This window comes from Paramormyrops kingsleyae, chromosome 19 (genome assembly GCF_048594095.1).
Source record: "Paramormyrops kingsleyae isolate MSU_618 chromosome 19, PKINGS_0.4, whole genome shotgun sequence".
NCBI lineage: Eukaryota > Metazoa > Chordata > Actinopteri > Osteoglossiformes > Mormyridae > Paramormyrops > Paramormyrops kingsleyae.
The window spans coordinates 13,559,073-13,584,866 of record NC_132815.1 but is presented as its reverse complement, the minus strand read 5'-3'; the positions used below and the strand labels follow the sequence as shown (position 1 = coordinate 13,584,866).

The 25,794-nt window shown below is 44.3% G+C and overlaps 1 protein-coding gene across 4 annotated transcripts; it reads right to left on the bottom strand.

The window, feature by feature from the left end:
• Positions 1-582: 582 nt before the first annotated feature.
• Positions 583-25,794, bottom strand: snx9b (sorting nexin 9b). Of its 4 annotated transcripts, XM_023806898.2 has the most exons (20): positions 25,458-25,794; positions 22,567-22,653; positions 22,029-22,103; positions 19,137-19,229; positions 14,573-14,647; positions 12,520-12,679; positions 10,287-10,322; positions 9,528-9,669; positions 9,353-9,437; positions 9,067-9,192; positions 8,337-8,454; positions 7,902-8,032; positions 7,703-7,806; positions 7,320-7,423; positions 5,978-6,055; positions 5,592-5,668; positions 3,081-3,170; positions 2,496-2,610; positions 2,090-2,181; positions 583-1,561 (listed from the first exon to the last, which is right to left on the bottom strand). In XM_023806898.2, exons 1-20 carry the CDS (start codon positions 25,467-25,469, stop codon positions 1,514-1,516), a joined length of 1,848 nt encoding a protein of 615 aa, XP_023662666.1. In that variant the 5' UTR covers positions 25,470-25,794; the 3' UTR covers positions 583-1,513. The 4 variants fall into 4 exon arrangements, with proteins under 4 accessions (XP_023662666.1, XP_023662667.1, XP_023662668.1 ...); XM_023806899.2 differs by lacking the exon at positions 10,287-10,322; XM_023806900.2 differs by lacking the exon at positions 14,573-14,647.

Below are 25,794 nucleotides of genomic sequence, written 5' to 3'. Positions count from 1 at the left end.
GTAGGAAAATTACTTCTAGAGCTATGAACTAGTGGAGAGCTGAAGTATGACACATGGAGATTAGTGTCGCAGTGAGAACAGCAAGTATTATTCACATGGCATTCATTCATGGAAACACCTTATTTGCAAATTAACTGTTGACTTACAGAACATTTGCTTACAATTTGTGTAAAACTAATGGAAACACACTTTAGAGCAGCGTACTGGCATGTAAGACGGGGCACTTATGAGCACATGTGTGTTTAAGAAATCAAAGCAACGCTCCCTGGTTAGAATGAGCGGCCTGTACCAGCCCCCCCGAGAGCACCTGAGTATAGGCCGAGGGTAAAAGAGCCCTTTATCCCCCCCGCAGACGGTCCTGCAAGAAAATACCGGCTGCGGCTTCCTCCAACAGTCACCCCTTTGAAAGGGGCCAGATCAGAGCTCATTCTCATTCTGTGCCACGGGTACAAGAATCTCAGCGGGCCCGGCTGTGGTGTCAGCGTGAGCGGGGGGGGGGGGCACCAGTGGGCATTCCCGTGAGCCGCAGCGTCATTGTTTAAGCGCAAACCCGTTGAAATGCACCAATGACCAGAGCACACGTTTTTACCATATTATAAATTTATACATATATATATATAATTTATTACACTTGTTAGGAAAAAAAAAAAGGTCAAAGAGCAATTCCAGAAGATACTGCAGTTGAAATGTAGGCAGAGTGGAGTCAAAGCAGCCAGTGAGGGCAGCAGCCGCGGGCATTACAGGACCCCGAGTGTTTGCCAGGGAGCATCAGGATTCCAGTGAGGTCTCTCACATGCAGTGTACCCATATCAGGCCCTGCCCCCAGTGCCCAATGAGTCCTAGCGATCTCCTCCTCGGGGAACCTTCTGGAATCACATCTGCTGAAGGACACTTGTGCTGTTGCGTGCAAATGCTCCCCCCCCCCCCCCCCCCCCCCCCCATTGTCTTCTTAATGCAAGGCAGTGTGCAGCCGGAATGATACATTTCCTGTCTGGTTAACTGGGCACACTGGGTACTGTGGAGGTCCTGCCTCTATTATCGCCAGTTTGCCGGACTTCAGGCAAACCATGTCTGGCCAACCTCTCCCTGTGCGTCAGGAGACCAGCAAGGCAGCAATGAAATGTGCAAGACACCAATGGAAATCCATCTTCCAAAAAAAATAAAAAGTCCAAAGTCCAATCTGATGATCAGAAGACAGGCATGTTTTCTTGCAAGTCACCGCACAACATCTATGTGATGCACTTCATGCATGCACACAAGCTTTGAAATGCACCCACCGGCACCGGAGGTATAGCGACTCTTTGTAAGTGCTTTGAAAACAGGTCTGTAGTATTCATACTGTATAATAACCTTGAGTTTCATTGTTTTGCATTTAATATATCATTGGCCCAAGTGTAACAGCTAATTATATAGTGCTGAAATCATTAATTATCAATAACATGTGAAGAGCATACAAGAAACAAGCAACCAAAGAGTAGTTTGGCTGTGGAATTGACATCTGCAGAGTCCATCTCTACATCGTGGTAAACCGGCCGTGAGCTTGCTTCAGCTTCTCGGCGATCTGCAGGAAGAGCACCGAAACAGCCAGGAAGCTTTTTCACGTTACAAAGCCTTGATGATTGTGTGAGAGCTTGGCACGATTCAAGGAAGCTCATTTTGCTTTGCTGTCATCTGAGCTACTTCAGCTTCAACTACCAACCCTAATTCAAAAGGATTATCCAGATAAAATATTAAACAACTTATTTGAAAATATGATCATATCCATCTTCTACACTCCACTATCACCTCAACCTGAGACTTTCAAAAGGGTGGATCGAGTGGTCAGACAGTAATAAATGAACAGCATTCATTTGTGGCTTATTCTTGAGCCAAATCACCGGTCTGCTCCGATTGGTTCATGCTGCTTGGTTTCCCTAATGCTAAGCTGACGCAAAGGTCAGTCACCTATCTGGTGATGTCACCGACCCAAAAGAGATGCACATTCCATGTAAACATGACTGCAATGCAACAGCTGCTGACCAGTAGATTCCCGATAGTTTTGCACAAGAAGAAAAGCATGAAGTGCGACCAATACGCCAGCCCTACTCACCGTTTCATAGAATTTCACCTGCTCCTCCAGGTAAAGCTGCATAACCCTGTTATAGTCATAGATCCGGTTGCTATGGAAGTGGTTCATCTCAGCTTGGATAGAGAGGATGGGGTAAAATCATTAGGAGATCCTGTTTACCTCCCTTCTTGCTATGATTAACAGCAACTGACTGATTATTATGCCTGCAGTTTAATGGTTGAGAATATAGGTTCATTACATATAGGTTGCAGGTTCAAGACCCAGAAAGAGTCTTCCGTTGTGTAATTAAGCAAGAGTGTTAACCCAAATTATTCAATTAAAATAGGTAGCCTATACAAATGGGTAAAAAAGGCAGTAAATCATAATACATTGTTGTTTTTAATTAATATTCAAATGAGCTGGATGAGCTGATACAGCGGTGCACTACCTTGTAGGGCGTAGGACATGGTGCCGACCCGCTTGCCCATGGTGGTCTTCTCCTGCGAGGTGATCTTACTGGTGGCCACCAGCCGGTCACCCTCCTTCACCTTCTCTATGGCCGCCTGGGCAAAGCAGAAAACAGCCACTTTCAGGCTGGGGCCCGAGAGCTGAAAGACGCAGTTGAATGGTACTGTTGAGTGATGCACTTCTACGACGGCAGCTGTCAGTATCGGTTCGGTCCCCTGGAGCCTTGTTCCTGGAGTGTGGTTTAGACCGGGATTCTCCATCTCGTATGTCCCACAGAATCCCAGGTCAGGGTGCTGGCTGCCCTACAGACACCCATGAGCTGCTTCTCCTGGTTTCATTATTCCCCCCCCCATTTAGGAGCATATGCTGTGTTGTACTACATGTTGTTCACGTATCGTCCTTCAGGGAAAAGGCTGCTGTAATATATCCAACTTTGCCTACACCACCTGCGCCACGTGACATTCCCGTCGACTGACACGCCACGTGAATATCACCTTCCACCTTGATCGAGACACCCAAGGACAGAGTGGCTGGCAGGGTCACCCCCAGTGCCGGGTCTGCGTACCTTGTGCACCCCGATGGTGTCCGGGAAACAGCCCAGGAGACCCTTGTACTCGTTGTTGACCTCCATCAGGAAGTGTAGGTCCTTCTTTGGCTGCAGGCGGAACAGAATCAGGTGGGCACTTCAGAGACTAAGGAGAACACGGGGCAGCGCTTTGAGTGCCATTTCACAGCAGATTTGGGGATTCCCTCCCTCCCCTGCGTTTCTTCACTCTCATCCTTAAACTGTGCACAACTTCTGGCAGATTCCATCATGGTTAGATCGATAAATCATTACCTTCCACACAAAGTCGTCATAACAAAGAGGTTACATTGGTACTGTGCATCTCCACCCGGTCCTCAGGAACTCACAGATAGTCCATGTTTTTGCTCCCTCCCAGATTCCTGCCAATGTGTCCAAATTTTTTGCTTCCTCTCAGCTACCAGAGAGCAAAAATGTGAACTGTCTGGGGCTCCCTGAGGACTGATTTAAGAAACACAACACTAGTGAGCAAACAAAAAGGATTTGATGCACATAGAACATGATCAGGATTCTAAGGCATAGTATACGGGAGACAATCATTTTTTATTAATGAATAATATGGAAAAAATAATTAAAAAAGCTATATTATAAGATAAGCCCATGGTGACCCCCTCCCCCAGACAGAACTTTTGAAACCCCTCTGAACTGCTAGCAAATTCTCAAACCCCACCCTCTCCCAACAAACTACACCCCACTCAGTGCTAAACAGTGCACTCCTGCCTTCTTATATACATGTTATTGTCTTACTATATATTATATACAGTACTGTGCAAAAGTCTTAGGCAGTCAAAGGAAATGCTAAAGGCTATTTATCTGGGCAGTAAGTCTATAATATACAATATTTTTGTATATATTATATAAAAATATTTAACATTTCAATATATATGCAAATTTAGTTAAGCACAATAAAAACTAACAGGAAATTCTTCTTTTCTCCAAAAAGTTTCTGATCTCCAGTGGGATGGCTAGATGAACTGTATACTATACTATACTATACTATACCATATTACATCATGCCAGTTTACTTCATCTTATGAGATTAGCCTTTTCCTCAGCTATGTCGGTCCGCCCACTGTTAGCTACCTCACTGTACAATGTGGAGTGCAGTCAGTCTACCATGTCTGTTTGCAATTGTTTAACCTCTTTTTACGTCAGTGCACGCAAAGATGTCAGCTGAATTAGCTTCTCAACCCCATTCAAGCCTCTAACCAAAAAAAAAACCCCAACACGCTGAACAAACACCACTTTCACTATGAAAGCCAAACCAGAGAAAGACTTCCTGTGTTTGGTGTTGGTGATGGGGGGTGTTTAACTGAAAACGCAAACAATTGAAGACTGTCTCATGGACTCAACTGAAGACTTTAGAAGACTCTTCGTTGCCTGTGTGGTTTGTATGTATTTTAATAAGGCTCACTAGGTGAAGTACACACAGAGATGATTAGAAATTCTTAGCATGCATAATGTGGTGTCAGAAAACCACTAAATTATTTAAAATTGGTACAATTTTTCTTCAACAGCAGTCACATTAGAACATCTTAGAAATGAACTTGAGGATATTATTTCAACTGAACTGTCCTTTACTACAGTGAACATGGTTTCTGTGAAACTGTAAAAGCCAAGGGTGACATGAGGATTCATGCTTACCAGGCTAATCCTCCTAGTGGATGCTACTTAGATAGCAAACAGAACATCAGTTTGGGTCAGGCAGTGATGAGCAGAAATTCAGGTTGCATTTTGTTTTAGTGTTTATCTCAAAAGGCCCAAGATTATGAGCCAGCAGAAGAAAAACAACTAGCCACGAAAGTTAAAAAAACATTTTTTTTGACAAGCTAGATCGCCTAATCTACAATGATGAGTCATAGATCAGATAAGTCCCAGTACAATGGGGTAAAATAGCAGCAACAATCTGATAGAGGGTAGAGATGGGGGTGGACAGAGAAGATACTGTTTAGAGAAAAAACATTATTAACCTACAAGGGAGACTAAGGTGGTAGACTTTGGCTAAGAGTGCAGCCAGGGAGATCATACAATACAGACACATAACTGGAAGACCTTTGAAAACAACAGGTGTATTCCACAGATTCTGAGTGCTAGTTTGCACAGATCTTATCTTGCTCCCTGTGAGAGACACACGCACATGTATATTCAGATGACAGCAACTTTTGCAGTCAAAGCTCAGGGTCAGTCAGAGTCCAGCTCCCCTGGAGCAGTTAGGCTTAAGGGCCTTGCTTAAGGATCCCAGTGGGAATAGGATTAATGCACTGCCTACAGGATTAGAACCAATGACCTTCAGGACACAAGCAGAGCTGCCTAACCTTACCCCACCGTCCCTATTCATCTAAGCAAACGTCCTGTGAAGCCCTTGGCTGTACTATTATAGAGTGGAATCAGCAAATGCAGAAACCAAACTGGACTTGCAAAACGTCGGTCTAGATTGGCATCAGCGGGCGCACCAGCAAGCATGTGGCAGGCCGAGGCTGAGAGGAACGGTACCTGCTCGGCAAACAATTGTGCGATTTCTTCATACGTCTTTCCTGCCGTCGTCAGAGCATCAGTGAGCGTGGCTTCGCCTGTGAAACACATGACCAATCATGTGACCTACCCATTACATCCTGTGTTACACCCAATACAGCAAGAGGAAAAAAAAAAAAACTACACTACTCGACAATACTGCACAAAATGTGTAACGTAATAAAAACTCTGCACTACACAAAATACAAGCAATGGTATGATAACATACAATCAAAGCTGAATAGTACTGAAATATCTGAAATCCAAAATAAGATTAGAAAACACAAGCAAACCAATTAGCCACTGGGGATGTCAACTATACCAAAATGTTTCCACTATATTAGTGAAATGGCAGAATGCCATGTTACCTTGATATCCACTGCTGTTAAAAACAGATGAGAGATTCAGGAAAGCCTTTCCGATCCGCTGGTATTCCTTGGGTAATGCTTAACGGCACGGCACAAAGGAAGGTTAGAAACCAAAACTGAAACATGGACCAGTACATACAACACAAATCTCTAGGGTATCTATAGCAAACTGCCAGAGTGACTCAGTTTGGGGGGTAGAAACTCACCCCCCCCCCCCTTGTGTGGAGTTCATATTACATGTGTTTCCTTCAGATACTCTGGTTTATCACCTTTACTGCTGTGACCCTGTAATGTGATTGGAAGGTAGACAGATGATATCTAAGGTACCTTGAGGTTATTACTACTCTAACGCTTATAATGCCCAAATCATATACAGTGGTACCTCGGTTCTCGAACTTAATCGAATCCTAAAAAGTTCGAGTTCTAATCGAATTTTCCCCATAAGAAATAATGGAAAACCAATTAATTGGTTCCCGGCCCCCCAAAATTACACCTACGGTAAATATGATTTTTTTTTTTTTTTTAGCATTTAAACACAAAATGAACAGGATAAAACAAGAGCAGCATTTTTTTCTTAATGGCTTCCAAAACGATAAAGATCTTATCCCAACATTACCCCTGTTCTGCCCGATCGTCCGCTCCTTCTGTGTGCCACACCCCCTCGTTAACCTCGTGTGGGATCCCCATGTGATCAGCTGTTTCTGGTTGTTGTCATTAGTCCTCTGTATTAAGTCCATGTTTCAGTTTGTTTCCCCAGTCCGGTCATTGGGTGCGTTCGACTTGCTTACAGCGCTGGCTTAAAGCAATGCATTCTGATCCAGACGCGATGCATTACGGTTAGATGCATTGCAACCTCTCACCCGGCTGCACAAACTGGAACCGCCTCCGTGACAACACACCTTTGCCCTTATTGGCTGAAGAGTTTAGTTAAATAAATGACATAAATGCTCTAATAGTACACGTAAGTTAGTGGTTTATTTATTGTTAGTTACTGTAATGTTGCGCTGCTTTATTTGGTTAAATGTCCAGTCTGTGAAGAAGGCATTCAAGTAAGAATTTCATTATAGTATGACTCATTTCCTGGCGCGTACAATTTATATTAGGTCAGCGTTCACGGTTCGACTTCTGATATTCAGATCGAGTTCTATGTCAAACTGGTTTGTTCGACTTTCAAGAAATTCGAGTTCTAGTGAGTTCGAGAACCAAGGTACCACTGTATTTATCATTTTGACCTACACTGAGGATCTTACTCATGATCCTTGGGTACCAAACTGATTTTAGGACACTTTTCTACCTACCTAGAGGTTTAGCACTATGGGAGCTCAAACACCACCAGACTTACGTCCTGTACATCTCTTCCAGTGCTCCTGTCCAACAGTGAGAAGGTCCTTCACACCATCATCCATGGCTCTGGTGAACCTGCTGAACTGCTCACACTTCTGTTCCCTGTTCAATACAGAGCATGGTTTCATCAGAAGTTAGAATTATCACGTTCATCATTATCGTCATCATCATCATGAGAAGATTGGATCCAATTAACAACATGTCGAGTTTAAAATAAGCCCTAAAAATCACCCTAAACACAGCATATGAAATAATAAAATACACAGCAGTAGATTTTACCCATAACACAGAAACTACAGAAGTTTTTAACATTACCAAGTAAGATTAAATGTGTGCTTTCCATTAGGGTTTCTATGCTGAGGAGGAGTAGATGAAACTCACACTTCCAGAGGTTCCAGGTCTGGTGCCTCTGGTTCCACCAAGGAGAAAATCATGGCTCCGACTGTCTCGTCTTTCTCTGCTTTTCTTTTCCCCAACTTCCAGTCCTGAAAGAACCAAAGGACATATCGCACTGAGACCCTTATATCCTCTGGGGCTTCGGGGGAGTCGGGCTGTGGTCTCCTTTGCCCAGTGATGGTACCTTTTCATCCTTGTAAGTGAGGAAGAGCTGGAAGACTTCGCTGTTGGAGATGATGGGGTGCCGACACATGCGAGTCATCCAGCCCTGGAGCCGCTCCATGCGCATCTTGATGAACTCTTCCTCAAAGCGGCCTGATAGACCAACAAGCGAAAAGGAGAGGCCTTTGTGTCTGAGCAGCCATGAAAAGCTCAAAGGACACCCTCTTCTAATGCGGCTCATGGGGCAATGCAGAGGAAGCAGCGGAGAAAGAACAGCAAAGTGGAACTCTTGCTACCTTTCTGAGATACAGGAATAACACTATCACCAGAGAACAGCAACATGGGTACAACGTTCAACTTACGTACTGTACAATTCACCGCCTTCTGAACTCAAGCGGGGAAAGAAGCAGAAGCACTGGCATTTGGACAAGCTATCGATTCCACGAGGCTCCTTTACCTGTGACCTGTTTGTCTGGTAATGATGGAATGGGAATGGCTGACCCATATTTCTCCAGAAGCCTCTCATAGAGCCAATCAAAGTGCTTGTATCTGTGATTGACAGGTCGGTTTGTAGTCTGAAAACATCAACCGGAGAAAGTCAATGGTTATAATGAAATGCAATCATTAAAATGTCAGCTATTTAAATATGGTCTCTCTAGCCTAAAGTCAGTGATTCATGTAAGTGATTTTATCATATAGCAGGATCTTACAATATAGCAAACAGGTTACATTAACATCATCAAACTAGCCTCTGTGCCTACAGATCATTATGCCATGCTGTGCTTTAAGTGGTTAAATAATCAAGCGTAATGTGCTGGACGGGAAGATTTTTTATGTTTATTGAACAGATGAACAGAACAAAGCAGAAAAAAAAACTGCTGTAACCTTTATGGGCACTTATATTATCTGCACAGTCGACCCGGTCCGTTGCTTTCCGGTCCAGGTCACATAGAGCGTATATGTGTGTGTCAGTTGCATCACTGATGTCATGTCTGTGTTCTGCACTCGGGCACAGTTAGCGATCACACTAGATGCGTACCGTGCCTGCGTCTGACTAATCTTGCTCTGGTCAGCCTCTCCAAGGGGCCAGGGCACAGTACGGAGTGGTTAGACAAACAAACTGAATTTTGGGGGTTTAAATGTACTCGGACTACTGTGAGTATACCTTTAGTTAACTCAGGACTTACGCTTGGTGTGACTTGGTATTCGATGTAGCTTTTCAGGCCGTACATTTTGGTGCCCTTTTTGGGGTCTGCAACCACACAATCCAACTGCGACTCTGGATAGTGCCACACCGGGCCAACCTCTCCAACCTGGAATTGCGAAATAGGACAGACTCAGGCAAGACGACAGGAACGGAATCACCGTAAAGGGCAAACAAGGCATTGCAGTGAGTACCCAGTGAGTCTTAAGACGATGAAAGAATGAACCTCTGTCACTCTTTAGGCGCCCATTCTTGTCGGCCTGACTTACATATACGGGTATCTTGTCTTTTCCCTTTGGAGGCAGCTTTGAGAGAAGATATACTTCTGCACCAGACTTAGAGAAACCAGGAAACCTGTGGAGGGTTAATACATTAGATCATTATGACCTTAGCAATGGGGAATCAATAGGAAGGACACTTCCAGCCATGAGTTATTTCACAAACTTGTTGAGGGCGATTTTCATTGATGAACCGTGTGCCCCGGGCCGGCTCATGGGTCCTCCTTCCCCAGCTTCAGCCTCTGTGTATCCACCCGAGGGCTTTGTGTCATCCCATTCGTCATCCCATTCTTCATCGTCTGCAGTCCCTATAAAAGACACAATGCTGGATGGTCAATGACTTTCCTGAAGGGTTGAGGTAATGCATAGATAAGAGAGCGTTGCTAGGCTAGATTAGCTTTCCTGGTTAGCCTATCATTTCCTGTACCAAAAAAGCTTCTGGGTTAAAGGAAAAAGCCGCCACTCTTAACATGCACTCAAAAACTGCTTGTCTGGATCCCGGTATACTCCATACAACACCACTGTGCTTGTCAGTCTGACCTTAAGGGCTTGAGTTTTCTTGGCTACATGTTAGCACTCTCGATGCATTCTGCTAGCCGTTTTGCAGGCCGTGCTGCCTGAAGCAGATGGAACTCTTCCTGATATCTTCTGCAGACTTCCATGCCTTACGTGCCATTCCACTTGCTATAAGGGGTCCTGTCATGCTTCGAGTCACAGCCCAGTGGCTCAAACATGCCTCAACCAGGCACCCTACACCACAAATTTAAATGGAACAACTGAACCCCAGAACAGATTAAATGCTTGGATGTGGGGAGGAGGGGTTACAAGCAGTTATAGCAAAGGACAAAAATATGTTAACATGATCATGCTATATACTTTTAACCTTTAACAAAACAAAGAGACATCACATGCCATCATAGAATACCTGTGTAATCAATTAGGTACGGATAGGGATAGATATCTTGGGAAGAGAAGGAGAAGGACAGCTCATTAATTCATGTTTGCATTTCACATTCTCACAATTCTGGAGCATCAACAAAACGAGCAAAAATAAGCCACGATTATGACTATTTCAGTATGGTTTTTCAGATGGTTTCAGTTCTGAAAAATCTAATCTTACGTTTGTTTCAGTACTACAGAACAGAATTATACTGCATCACATCAAACATTATTTTCATTTAATAAAGTCCCAGCAAGATTCCGACTGCTCTGTCCATCTGCCCACTCACCCAGCTTAGGGTTGCTGGGGGTCTGGAGCATATCCCAGGTAGCACTGCATGTGGCTTGCAGTCCATTACAGCCTTTTGGGAGCTTAATATTATAAAATGCACTACATGAACAAAAATATTGAGACACACCTCTTAATCACTTAATTCAAATGTTTCATTCACACCTATTGCCACAGGTTTACAAATTCAAGAACCTAGCCAGGCAGGTCAGGTTTAGTAACATTTGTGAAAGAATGTGTCATTCTGAAGAGCTCAGTGAATTCCAGCATAGTACTGTCATAGGATGCCACCTTTGCAGTGAGTCAAATTGTGAAATGTCTTCTCTGCTAGATATTCCACAGTCAACTGTAAGTGGAATTATTGCAAAGTGGAACCATTTAGGAATAACAGAAATTCAGTGGCAGATCATGTAAAGTAACAGAGTAGGGTTGCTGAGTGCTGAGGCACATGTAAGCCTCACATCACCAAGCACAGTGCTAAGAGTTGGATGGAGTGGACAATACTGTGCAGTGACGAATCACACTTCTCTGTCTGGCAGTCTGATGGACGAGTTGGGGTTTGGCGGATGCCAGGAGAACTTTACCTGCCTGGTTGCATTGTGCCAACTGTGAAGTTTGGTGGAGGAGGGATAATGGTATGGAGGAATTTTTCAGGGGTTGGGCTGGGCCCCTTAGGAACTCACAAGGGAACTCTTAATGCTTCAGCATACCAAGACATTTTGGACAATTCTGAGCTTCCAACTTTGTGGGAATAGTTTGGGGTCCTTTTCTGTTCCAGCATGACTGTGCCCCAGTGCACAAAGCAAGGTCCATAAAGACACAGTTGGGTAAGTTTGGTGTGGAAGAATTTGACTGGCCCACACAGAGCCCTGACCTCAACCCCATCAAACACCTTTGGGATGAACTAGAATGGAGATTGTGAGCCAGGCCTTCATGTCATCAATCAAGGTCAATCGTTGACATTATGGCTGCCAAAGGGTGCCAACTCCATATTGATGCCTATGGATTTGGAACAGGATGTAATAAGAGTTCCTGTAGCTGTATTGGCCAGGGGTCCCAATACTTCAGTCCATATGATGTACTTTGAGCCAGGTTCTTTTACTGAAATCAAGAGTACTTCCCAAGTGCGTGCACACGTCCTGGAGGTGTGAGGCTATTGCGCCACCCACTCAACCTGTCTGAGCTCAGCTGTCATGCAGTTCTGTTTCGGTAGTTTCTGTTCAGGTTTTCCCACAGATTACTTTACCGATTACATTAAACAAACCCTCACCCACATCTGTCCCAGCCTCCTTGGCAAAACAAAACAAAAATCTCACTGCACACTTGCCAATGGACAGATCAGCTGAAATGCACGCCAGTTCTCTACTAAACACCTTCAGTGCAGTGATGCTACAAATCCATCACAAGGTCTCAACCAATCACCTCGCAACAAGGGGTCCTCGTTTTCACGATCAGACATCTAGCTTCCCGGATTGGCCACTAGGGCGCAGCATGGCCAATCCCTCTGAACCCACCCTAACTTCCTCATGACACATGACACCACAGGACAGATCAGCCTTTCTGCTGATCGCAGCCTGACACACACCATCTGCATCCCCCACCCAACCTCACTCACTGCCTGGTTTTCTTTGAAATCTACTCTCCTTCACAGGAAAGGCGGAATGTACTTGAACTCCAGCTAGTTTTTCAATGCAAAAATCAACAGCAGGGAGGCGTGAGCTGAATTCTGCCCACATCTAAAGAGACCGTGAATTCACTAATTACTGAAAAAATTAGCTCACGGGGTGGAAAAAAAACAGACTGTTGTAAACTTTATGACGGCACATGAAGACTGCCGATTCCAGTGAGACCAAACCAGACGGCTTGGTGTGAGGAAGCCACACACGCGCGAGGTTGAAAATGGGAACCGTTCGTGCCCGGGACCCCTTACCTGGACCCTGGTATCCCTGAAGCTGCCCCAGGGCCCCCGAATTCCAGCTGCTAGCCGTTTTCCCCGTCTCCGTGCCCTCTGGCTTGGCCGCCCAGTTGTTGGCTGCGTTTCCCGCTGGATCTGTGTTCCAGATGGACCAAGGATCGCTGCCATTGCTCGCCTGCAAGGGAATAACACCAGTTTCTTTCTTTTTTTGTGTCGGAGTGGGGGGTGTTGGTGGAGCCAGTAGCCAGGTCTCTGATGCAGATGTAAAGAACCACTCTAAAGCAATTCCATGGTACTGAGCAAGTAGATCGAGTCTGGTCCAGCCTCTTCAAACGGCTCGGGACTCCCACTTGAAGGCTGAGGTTTCCTCTAAATCATCACCAACTGACTACTACAGGATTTGCTGCAATCCCAGCGCAGGAGAGCTAAAGACTATACCAAAACCTACCATAAACATGCACCACACAAAGAAACATATGCCCCATATGTTCCATGCTGTACAATCCATGCATGCAATATATAGGTAGATACATGGATCCTATTTTTTTTTACCCCATGAGGGAAATTACAAAATTGGCTAAAATACACCTAACTTCAAAACGGAAGGACCTCTGTGGTCTAACACACTACATTCCTGCTTTGACAATCTAATTTACATTTATCAAAAATGGCTTGTTAAATGCTATTCCTAAAGCACTCTTTGAGAACAACAGTCAACCTCAGGCCTTCAAATGCAACAAAATGTTCTTCTCAATAGACAAACCAAATACGGGAAAAATATATATAGAATGTTCCAGAATACCTCTTCCAGTGGAGGCTGAGCAGGCTGGTGCACTTAAATCTTTTCTCGTTAAAACTTTATATCGGAAACGAGTTCTTAATGGCGAATTGGGCCAACTTATCCAGCCCCAAGGCAACAAAGATCAAAGCTTGCAGCTGTCCTCCTGCCTGGACACCTTCCAATTTCAGTCCTTCAGCGGAGTTGAAAAGCAGCTTTCGAACCGACCATCAACAACATTTATCCTTTGTGAGCAGTATTGATCAGTTATTGCAGATGTAACATTAGACGGTCCTTATAGATCGCAGAGAGCATGCCGAGGTTATTCGGATAAAGGCACGGAAGCGATGGGCCATTCAGGTAACCTTGGAAACGCTTGCTTGAAAGCATAAGTGCCTAATGTAAACAGGCCATGCAAGTCATGCAGTAAACATCCAGACAAGTAAGAGTTCCACCTTGTTCAGTCAAGCTGCCTCAGCGGAGTGTCGCTAACGGAGCCACCAGGCCATAAACACAGTGCAAAGAAAGCAAACAGGCTTCAGTGGGACCTGCTCACATGCAGACCGGAAACGTGTAGCAGCACTTCACCAGAATTACAGCCTTTCAAACGATAAACATGAACACAATAGGGGAGCGTAACGTACATGCCGGTATCGGGTAAGGCCAGTACTACAGCTAGGCAAACACAGATCTTAGTGTGAAGGCCTTCAGCCAAAGTTTAGCCACTGGGGATAATGACATGCGGTGGGACATGCGGTGCTTTTAGACTGCAGATCAAACCAGAATGCAACATCACTGCTCAGATGGGCATCGCTCTGTGTAGCTCTGTGTAGACTTCAAATGCTCATGTGAGTTTGCATGGTGCAAATAATTAATTGATTACTAAGGACAATACCAATCGTTTTGTTATAAAAATCTCAGCCAATAAAATCAGGAGAAGAATAAATTCCTTACTCATGGGAGAAATGAGACATTAAAACGCACACTGGGAGCAGGATAGCGTCACGCTGTCAATCACCACCTCACCGAAGGTAACCACTGAAAAACAGGGAAACCTGTTTCTGACAGCACATAATAATTCCACCCCCAGGGGTGCTGAAGCCTCATTTCCCTCATCATTAAAATTGCGTGCTGATTTTGCGGTGATTGTGGTGAGGGGCGTGGCATTCGACTTAGAGGGAATCAAAGTCCAGAGTGCAGTGAAGGTGCCGAGATCATGCTGCTTTCTGCAGGCAGTGCTGGGTGGGTCCTGCATGCACGGCCCCGCCCCCATGCCGAGGGGCCGGTTACCTCGTTCTGGGGCACAGAGGCAGGGGCTGGGGTGTCGGAAGTTTCGCGCTGAGCGCTGCCGCCAACTACATCCACCTTGAGAGAGAGAGGTCAGGTCATGAAGGCAACACATCACCATGGCAACGCATCACCATGGCTATTCACAGCCACCAGCCCCCCCAACACATACATTACCACAGCAACACACAGCTGCATCTCCCCCCCCCCCCCACCACCAATTTTTACTTGTCATGTGCAAGAATGTGACCTGAAATTAGCGCTACTTCGGACCGTGCAACAAACACGGTAAAAAGAATGTGTAAAAAAAAACCAAAACACACAGTTTAACTAAATAAGTACAAAAGATTCGGAAATATATAAAGAGTAAAGGATTTAAAAAAAAAGTTACAATAAAATGTTTGAAAAAATGCTTAAAGTGCAGGATAATGATCCTGACAGGTCATAGATCCATAGAAGCACATTTTTTTGCCACTAATGAAGATGGGAAAACATACACACACACACACACACACACACATACACACACGCGCACTAAGTGCCATCCACAGACTCACACACACCCAATGTGCCCAGTCCTGCACATCCATCAGCCCAGTACTAGGTCACATGAACCTGAGTCTCCCTGCCCCAGGACACACAGGGGACGCTCACACACAATATGGGCAATTCAGAAACAGTCATTTGCCTAAATTAATGTTTTTGGACTGTGGGAGGAAACCTGTTTGAACAAGCAGACTCCACACACAGAGTGTCAGGCATGGGAATCGAACCCAGAACCCTGGCGGTGAGGAGTCACCATGCTTCCCAGGATTGCATATATACTTTGAAGCAGTAACTCTTTCCTACATTTACACAAACTGGTTTTGCGATTATCTCCTGATGACCTGATTTAAAGGAGTCCGAAAATATATATATTTTTTGCAAGGCGGGTCATTCAGAATTGAATTACAAAAAACAGCTTGGCTGTAACATTTCATTGTCTCTGAGACACGGAATGCGTGACGATTTAATAGAAGAGGTTTGTGATGCCTTGCAAAATCCTGTGCAGAAAAAAAGCAAGCATTTCAAAGCGAGGATAAACTCAGCTGGCATTCAAAGAGCAAGAACTTAAACACTGAATAATAATTAAAAGCACCAGTGCAGTCCATAATTCTGTATTAGCATTATAAACATTAATAAAATGTGAACCTGTGAAAGATTTCAAATTGAGCTTAACAGTTTAAAGATGAGGATATAAAATTCAGCTGTCAGACCAATACAGCAATCCAAAATTACATTGATCTAGCTTGATACTGCAACTTATTGACTAACTTAAGCAGCCCTGTAACAAATCCAGGGGCCAAATCCCCCAAAACAAACCAAGCTAAACCAAACTAAGCTAGCAGGCTGGGCCAGATCTAAACACAGGCAAATTGAGGCAGCTGCCCAGGGCCCAAATGAACCAAGAGACCCCCCCCCAAAAAAATCTACAGTGGGGGACCCTCTATTGCCTAATTTAACAGGCCATGCAAGTCACGCAGTAAACGTCCAGACAAGTAAGAGTTCCCCCTTGTTCAGTCAAGCTGCCTCAGCGGAGTGTCACTAACGGAACCACCAGGCCATAAACACAGTGCAAAGAAAGCAAACAGGCTTCAGAGGGATCTGACTCCCCTGGGCTGTGCAGGACCCCCAAAGAGGTAGATTCAGGTCGATATATAACCTTTTGTTTAAAATAAAAATAAAAAAACCCCACATAAATATGGGTCTGCATAGTGAAAACTGAGACGAAAAGTTCAATTGGATTACATTTCTGGCATTAAAGATTAAGCATGCCTGTGGTCTGCACCTAGACCGTGGCTTTATCCCAGTGTAATGTCACATTCAGAAATGTTGGTGTCTATATGTTTTAGCTCAAGCTGCAAGTTCGGGTAAAACAAAAGCCATGAGGTACTTCTGCTTTTCATACCAGCTACCAAAAAGCTCCGGCTGAATGTGTCAGAGGGAGGGAGCCAGGGGTGTTTGAGGCGAGTTAATCCCCCCAGGACATTAAAAAGATACCTGCTAAAACATCATAGAACACAGGAAGCTGTACAGAAAAATAATAAGACATTGAAGCCTCAAGATTTCACTTAAATAAATTATTGTTTTAACTGCTTTCAAGGTCTGATCCACATCCCCCAGAATCCACCATTCAACATTTTTGTCTTAAGAGAGCCAGAACTTTATATCCTGCCCAACTGGTCATGTTTAATATCCTCCCCGTAAACAATATAAAAAGGATTTACATTTTTCTGTACTGAAAAATTAATACAAAATGTCTTATGCATGTAGGTCTTTTCCAGTAGGAACTGACCGCCCACTGAAATTTCTAAGATGAGTGCTGTAGTTCTCAGCAGCTCTGAGGTGCATTCCCCAAGTGAGTGCCATCTTAAGCAGCAAGAACATCTGATGAGCTCTGCTCTGTTTAACCACCATTACACAGACCTAATTTCCCAGGATCTAACTAGCATGTGACGCACGCACGCACGCACGCACGCACGCACGCACGCACGCACGCACGCACGCACGCACGCACACACGCACACACACACAGAAGATAAGGATGCATAAACCTCTACCTGGTCTCCCAGACCCTGTACTACAGTGTAAAAACTGAACCATGGCTTGTGATGTGCATGAGAAAGATGTCAGATTCTCAGCTGAGGTAAAATACGGGCAAGATGTTAAATCCAACAGATACAGTATGCAAACAGAATAAAACTACCCTTTATTAATTAGTGGGCCGAGGGGTGGGGGGGCAATTACCACTATAACTTCACACCTCCTACACGGAATCTAAGTGGATTTACTCATCAATTTGTATGTATTTAACCTTTAATGCTCCGAGCCGAATTTGACATTTTGATGCTGCGTTATTAGATCATCATCCCCCAAATCTGAGGCCCCTGGGCTGAGATTGAGGCTCAGACCTGAATCCAGCCTGGACCCGGCAGGTCCAGAATCCAGCCTGAAATCTGTCCAAAGTGGGTGGTGTATGGCTCAATGAGTAACGGACATTTGTCCACATCCATAAGGTTGTGGGTTCAAGTCCTGCGACTGGCAGTATAATCATATCACCATTGGGCCCTTCAGCAAGACCCTTATCTCAAACTTCTGCAGATGTGCAAGATGCTGGCTGAAAAATGCAAAATGACCCTCTAGCTCTCCTCACTTCTATCTCACTTGGGACTAAAGCTGATAAATAAAGATTAGATTAAGACTTCCTCTATTTATGCACGACATACTAATAATCTTCAGCTCGTATTTATTTATGTATATATATATATTTTTTTTTTTAAACACAAATACCTCAAAACATTCCTAAATTTGCACAGAATCCCTGCGTACATACAGCATACAGAGTTCAGCTGCGGACCCCAAACATTTATGAAGCAAAGCTGGGTGAGGTTTTTTAAATGATTACAAAGAGATTAAAAATATAAATGGGGAACCACAGAAATAACTTCATGGTTCACTCTGGTTACTTTCATATTTAACATTGAGTTTATACAAAAACATTTGGCTTTCCTGTGCAATATGCTCTGTGTGCTGTAATCTCAGGAGAGAGAAGAAATCAAACTCCGCAGTGAGTGTGAAATACACACTCCAAGCACCAGAACTTACTTTATGCACTTGATCACTTAATGATGTAGATTCCTGTCTGAGTCAGATCTTTTATTTTTTTTTTACTGTACTGCAGAATCAACTCATTTAGCTCTGGGGGTTCATAAAGGTTCATAAAGGTTAAGAAATGGTTAAAATGGCAATGTTCCGCTTGTCTCTAAGGAGCTATGAAAGGTTGGAAAACGGATGATGCGAAGGACCACGGAGGACTAGTAGAATGACAGGGGGGTCAAGCAACTGAGGGCAGATCGCGGAACATGTAACGTCAACTCGGGCTGCGGTGAATGCGCCAGAGCGAACAGCATCAGAGGACATGTTGGTGTGACAGGAGATAACAGGAGTCGGGGTATAGATGGGAGGTCTGCAGGTCTTCCAGACAGCCTGGTACTTTCACAAGTGGAAGCGAGTCAAACATCCTACAGCTCATGGGCTGAAATGCCAAACAGGAAGGAAGTACTATAGACAAGGCCAATTTAAAACAAAAAATGCCTCCCCTCCCCAACACTGAACACTGTCCTCCACCAGGCTTTATAAAACGATAACATCCTAAAGCCATATTCTTTCAAAAGGAACTGGTCAGTACACCTTGAAGGCAGCAGAACCTACACACAGCATCTCCAGACAGAAACTGCATGACCGCATCACTGGCCCGAGCAATTTGGGCCACTATGGAAAGATTTATGCGCCGTCGACTGTGTGCTGTAGGCCCTGCCCATCGTCTGGTTGAACGTTCTCATGAGTTCCAAGTGGATTCTCCTCAGGGAACGCCAAGGGCCATGTGATCTCCAGTCGATGAGGAGGACACACAGAATTGAGAATTGGCGGAGACCAGACTGACGTCCCTTCACAGTGCAGATACCATCCAAGGCAAATTGTGGCGTGAGATTATTGTCATGGCAGCGTCATGGTTGCGCACGGTTACCTGCTGGCTCTTGGCTGGCGCTGGGGCAAAGGCATCGAAGAACGACATGTCAGGGACTGCAACATTTCCACCTCCTGCGGGGGCTGTTTTCAACTGGTGGGGTGGCGCAAGAAAGAGAGGGGTGAGGCAGCATTATTACAAACAAACAAGGCTTCATTTCATTTCATCAGGGCATACATGCTTACACCTCTACGTGGCATTGCAACACTAGGCTCACTGATGCCTAGTGTTACTTGTACACACATAGACCATTCTCTCCATTTCCTGTTTGTCACCTTCTGTCTGATCTAGGTCCTGAGACTGGTTCGAATTCCTGCCAATCGGTGTTGTTCTGCAAATCACCTGCGATGTGGGAGGAGCAGAAAGTTGAAGATGACTGCAGCCAGAGGTGCTGAGCTGGCTGGACTGAAGCCTGCAAAGATCCTATTGACGCCTTGCATTATGCTCTGTGTTGTTTGACTGCTTTCACTATGCACATCTGCACGGGGAAGGGGACTAGTTGGGCAAGGGGTGCGTAACTACATACCCACATAGGGCGCTGTTTAGCCACACTGGGAAAGCGGGCGGGTGCCAAACCCTGTATGTCGTTTGGGTAGGAGGCAAGTAGTTTTCTTTTCCCTTTTCTCCCCTTTCTTGATGGCAAGTTTTAAGGACCTTCAGATCTGTTTTGTTTGTTTGTCTTTTGCGCCATACTTGTCCCTTATTCTGCTGCGGCTAGCAGTATGATTATCAGAATCATGCGGATTCTGGCTGAATAATAGGCCTATTATAACAAACCTCCAAAAACCTCTGTGAACTCCTTTTCTCTTCCTCCTGCTTGTAATCCATTTCAGACCCCTGCTTATCTGTTACGGCCTCCTAACCTAGTCCAGGGGCGTAACATCTGGGGGTTCATCCGGGATCTTAGTCCCTTTTTGTATGGATTCTTACTCTCACTGGGAGGAGCAGGAACAGGGGAACTCTCCTCATTAGCATATCTTTGGCAATGGGCTCATTTGATTCGCAGGTATTTGTAGGAGCGCCTGGTTCTGGTGTGCTCCAGTCCTGCCGGAAGGGCGACCCGATTCTGATAGCTGACCATTATGGGATAGTGTCCTCCAAGTCTTTGCCAAAGAGAGAGCTTCATAGAAGAGTTTTTGATGGGCTGTCATGTTCAGGAGTTTAGCAGACACTGCGGAAGTAGCTGGGCGGGCAACACCTTCACAGATGGCTAAATTCCTTGACAGTATCATGTTAGCAGTGTGCTATTTAGCTCACTTGTACATTCCTTTGGACAAAGGTGCCTGCTTAATATCTAGATTTTAAATTTTGAAATAATTTAGGCTGTCTTTCAGTACACTACAGAAATATTCACGTTATACTTTAATTTTCAATTTACTTTTATATAATTATGGGTCATTTATCCTAGTTTATTTCTTATGGATTTGCAAACAAAAACTCCAAAAGAGTTGATTATTTAAAGCAGGAACCATGCACGCATACGCACGTCACCGATAGGAGGAAAAACGTTTGAGCACCCGACAGTATAAATGCCCCTCTGTCATGCTGCTGGCAGGAAGCCAAGAAACACAGGCGGCCATGTGACAGGAACGGCAGCGGGAAGCGACGCTGGCGGCTGCTGAAGGTGGTGGCGGGCAGAGTCCATGGCTGCGCCCGGTCCCAGGGCCACGTGGCCCTTTTAAAGGGAAGCTGGAAGATGTGGGAAAGGAGTCGCCAAGGAGATGGGAAAAGAGGGCGGGGCTCGTCCCAGTGGATGGAAGACATGGAGCGTTTACTGTGAGCAAGAGATTCCACAGGAGACTCCAGTGCTTAACAGTGAATGTTTAGGCCTAGTCATCCCTGATTCGGCCAATTAAGAGTGAGTGGCACACAAACACGCGTACACACACGTGCGCGCGTGTACACACACACACACACACACACACACGTCGGGTAAACATATCTTTATGGGGGCCACTCATTCATTTCTATGGGAAAAATGCTAACGCTAACTATGACCACCTTAAACTCTACCCAGCCCTAACCATAACCATAAGTAACCAAGCAAAATACAAGAGTTTTTGCATTTTTAGTTTTTTCATTCCAGTCACAGATTTTTTATTAAATTGGGTATTCAAAAACGGGTATTCATCACATTGTGGGGACATTGTGTCCCCATAAGGTAAGGTATACCAGCTCACAAACACACAATGTAAAAAAGAAGCCAACCTAAGCTTTACACTGTAGCTCATGAGTTGCCCTGAGGTCAAGCATCCTGTTGTTTTGCTTGTACATGCAGAAAGAGCACCCCTGTCCTGACAGCCCCCCCCACCCTCACTACACTTGCCAGCCAAGGTTCTCTCCAGAAACCTCCCCCTAGCACAACAAAATCAACAGAAACAGGCACACAATGGCCCCTAATCCAATGTCTAACTGCCAAAAAAACACGTTTTGCTACTACAGAGCACTTGGCAGCACAGACAAGACTATAAGGTCATCGACTTCAGAGAGGAGATTTAGATTGCTGGTTGCTTCAAAACCACATTTAAACAGCACAACACCTGAGTTTGGACCACAAGAAACCTACTACATGTAGACCAGGTACATGTAGAGCTACAAGGCACCTTCGCCAATCCTGTCAATGTACTCCAACTGCCCTTCTGCAGTGGACGATAGAAATGGAACAAGCGCGGGAAGAAGAGATGGGAAATCCGGGGTCATATGTACCACCGGAAGAAACCAGGACACACAGAGGACACCCTTGCAGCAGGGGGGAGAGCACACAAACCCCACACGCAGAGAATGGAGGCCCCGTTCAAAGACACACTTCTACTCACTTAGCCCGTTATGCCACATCCTTTGCTATAAGATTAAAGTAAATGATTAATTCAAGACTGCTACACTTCCTCTTACCTCAATGTAGTCTTCAGGAACCAGCCCTGCCTCCCCTCTGGAGTTCTGTGCTTCCACCCAACCTCCCCCTATATTCTGAAATGGATCAATCCAAAAAAAATAAAATAAAAAAAAAAAAAAAAAAAAAATTAAATCACTGTTAAGCAACATTAAAATCAAGAGGTTTTTATATTGAGGAAACAAGGACACAACATCGTTCGTGGCACAATCTGCATGTGTGTTGCTAATGGAAGGAAAAAAAGTAAATCACCATCATTTAGATAAACATTTAGACACACACAAACAGGCTCCATCAGCAGCAAACGTTACACAGATGGTTGGTGAGAAGCTTCCATAAGGCCTCATAAACACACAGAGGTTGTGTAACGATTCCAGGGAATTACAGAACCATGACTCACGAAGTACAGGAGTCATTATTAACTGTGTACTTCAACGAAAAAGAAAAAAAAACCTCAGGATGGCCATGGCAGCTGTAGGGGGCAGTCATGTGACGGTCATGTGTGTCCGGGGTTGGTGGCACAGCAGGACACATGCTCACCTGGTTGGTGATGGTGATGGTTTCACCTTCTTTCACGCTCAGTTCGTTGTTTCCTGGTTCAGCAGCAAAGTCATACAAAACCTGAGCCTGATGGGATGGGAAGGAACCAGTGAATATAATGATTACAGACACAACCCAAATGCAAATAAAATCTCTCCTCAGATGTAATAAACAATGACACGGGAGGTCAATGCTCCGCTCTTTCCCCATCAGAAACTTTGTATCGTTAATTATGATCATTAACAAAAGGCATGAAGTGTGATGATGCTAAAAGCCCAGAGGGGCACTTATACTATAAACGACAGCCGGGTGAAGGAACAGGAATGAATTTTGCTGGAACGCAGAACAATACCTGACCCCCACAAAAGAGCCTGGCAATTGTTCAAAGTACTGAGCTACCAATATTTATGGGGCAAAACACACACACACACATTTACTGTCCAGACATCAAAGCGGTTTTTAACATCGTAACAACCATAAGCAATCATCTCCAGATGTTTTAAAAGTGCAAGATGTCATGGAGGAAGAGAGGAAGCTGACACAGCGAGTGTGGAAAGAATCTTGTGAACATGCCTTTTTTGATGTGTGTGTGAGCGAGTGAGTGAGGGAGTGTGTGTGTGTGTTCAGTACTAACACGCAAAAACAGATTGAGGCAGAATTCAGCCATGGTCAAGAAAAATGACTGACTTTAGTAGGCCCAATAGCAAAAGCAAAGAAATGCCCAATAGCAAAAGTTTAAACTTAAAAAAATGGACAATATGTGGTTGAGCACAATATTTAATCTGCTCAACTTTAGTGTGAACCAAGAAAAACAACAAAAAAAAGAATGTTCAGTGTAAATTTTGAAACTGAAGTTTGAACAGTGATTTAAATGAATAAATAGTTTACACAAGCCAGAGAAATATATGTTCATATGTGTGAACGGTGCCAGGATGTGAGTTTTATTATTGTGATGAGCACATACAGACCAATAATTCGGACAATGTCATAACAGTTTCCATAAATGTAAAACCCTGTGCTATTTCCGCTTCTTAATTTTTACTTAAACGCATATTAAGAGTCGTTTTGCCCGACTGCCTTTATTTCCTAGTTTTATTGGACGGTCACCTGAATGTAAATCAGTAAGATGGTGAACTGTGCCATTTAAAAAAGGTACCACTGAAAGGAAGGTCGATGTCATATTTTATCCTTCTTCTCCTGAGTGCATCCTACACTGTCACAACAGCAAACTTATCAGACTGCAGAACTGCACTGTCGGGGTACTCCAAAGACCCACATCCTGATCACTGGTCCAAAAGATCCAAAACTTGCATCATCTCAGTCGAACTCCCTTTCATCATCAAGGTTTTTGGATCGACTGTTATAAAACAAAATAGCTCTATACAGACACGCATGAAACAAAATGTAGCGCATCTGTCTGTCTGCTTTCCATTCTTCATTCTGCTGAAGCTGCATTATTGGATGTTGCAATACATTGTTATATGCGTAAGCCGGTGTAAGGAAATGATTGATTCTCTTGTGTGTTTTTCTTGCACCATGACGCCACTGGGGTAGGTATGGGGACAGTGTGGGAAGGTGTCAGTCAGTTTAGGGCATTTTATTTTTAGTTTATAAAAAATCTGATTGGTTTATAAAATCAGGCCATTTTGGTCTTTAAAATCGGTTTTTAAATACAATATGACATTAAACATAAGAAAATCCAGGGACATCTAACAGCACTATTCAACCCTGTTCATGTTCTGACAAGCCACATTACCGCCCATATTAATCACAATCCCCCGAACTCCACCAGCAGCAGACCGAGACCCCCGCCCATTTTAGTAATACTAACGGAAAATATGCTTTTGACATATGTCGGAAACAGAAGTTACTCGTTTCACTGTCGTCTTTTCTCGTCCCCCATCTTTCATTTCTTACCACAGACTCTTATGAGTCACAAGCGAATGAAGAACAACACAAAACTTACTAGACTTCATGAACTTGGTGCAGGAAGTGTGCTACAGCTGACTAACAGCTCAGTTTCTCTACTTACATCTTCATTTAAATCCAGTTGGTCTAGTTCAAGACACAGACCTATTTAGACTCCCTAGAAAGAAGCTGGAAGACCCCAAACTGCATGGGCTGGCCACTGGATGCCCACACACACCTCAGACAGATCACCAGCTTTCAGTCCAACCAGTGGATGCTGACTGGTAATGATGCTGTGTTCATGTTCCCCTGACATGACAGACTATCACGACATGAAGACGCTCCCTTTTCCCCAAAACCACATCAATCCTCACTAAAATGTGGAGCGGAAGAAAAGAGAAGTAACAAAGTAGTGAAGTAGTAAAAGGAAATATGGAGCAGTTGTTAATATGACTATTGAGTCTTCTCTCGCCCCTAACAGACTTCACAACAACTAATATGGGACCTAAAATATTAACAAGACAGTAAGATATTAACGAGACAGTAAATTAGGACACAATGTAACCTACATTATGCACAACCGCACACAAATAACTAGTTATACTGTTTCAGGTGAAACTAAATCAGCGCTTGATGTCTTTAAACGCGCAGAAAGCGCACTACGTTTCCCGGCATGCCATGCGAAGCACCGACCCGTGTTGGAGAGTCCTTAAATGTCACAAGACACTTTATAGCACGGATTTTTCCCCATATCTTGCAAAAAGCAATATTAAATAAGTTACATGTCCATAACTTTATCTCAACTTTACTCCTTTATCAGAGTTTTAAAAGTTTTTTTTTCTATTTCGGCATAACGCCACTTTAACGCGCTACCCGTTAGAACGGAACGTCAGCACGAAGTTAGCTGTAAGCTTCCCACGGAAAAAAAGATTTAATAGTTTATCATTTAACTTCTCCAAACAAACAATGGATATACATCCTACCTTTACGGCCATTATGTGCAGATGTATTAATTACTAAAGAGAAGCAAAGCTGTATTTTCCGCTTTATGAATCCTCAGCCCGACATTGCTTGTCCATGGACTGAACGAAAACAAGGCAGTTCTTCACGACAGCGCTGAACTAATTTTAATACATCACTAAATACAGAGGTGCCCTTTGACCCGTGAAAAGAAAAAAAAAGCTGCCAATAAGTGCAAGAGAAAAGCACAGGTTCAGATGTTTAAAAAATCTTTGGCTGAGTGTAAGTGCGAATGTTCAGACGGGCGGGTGAGTTCGGCTGCCGCGTCCTCCCGGATCCACAAGACCGGAAAGATACTGG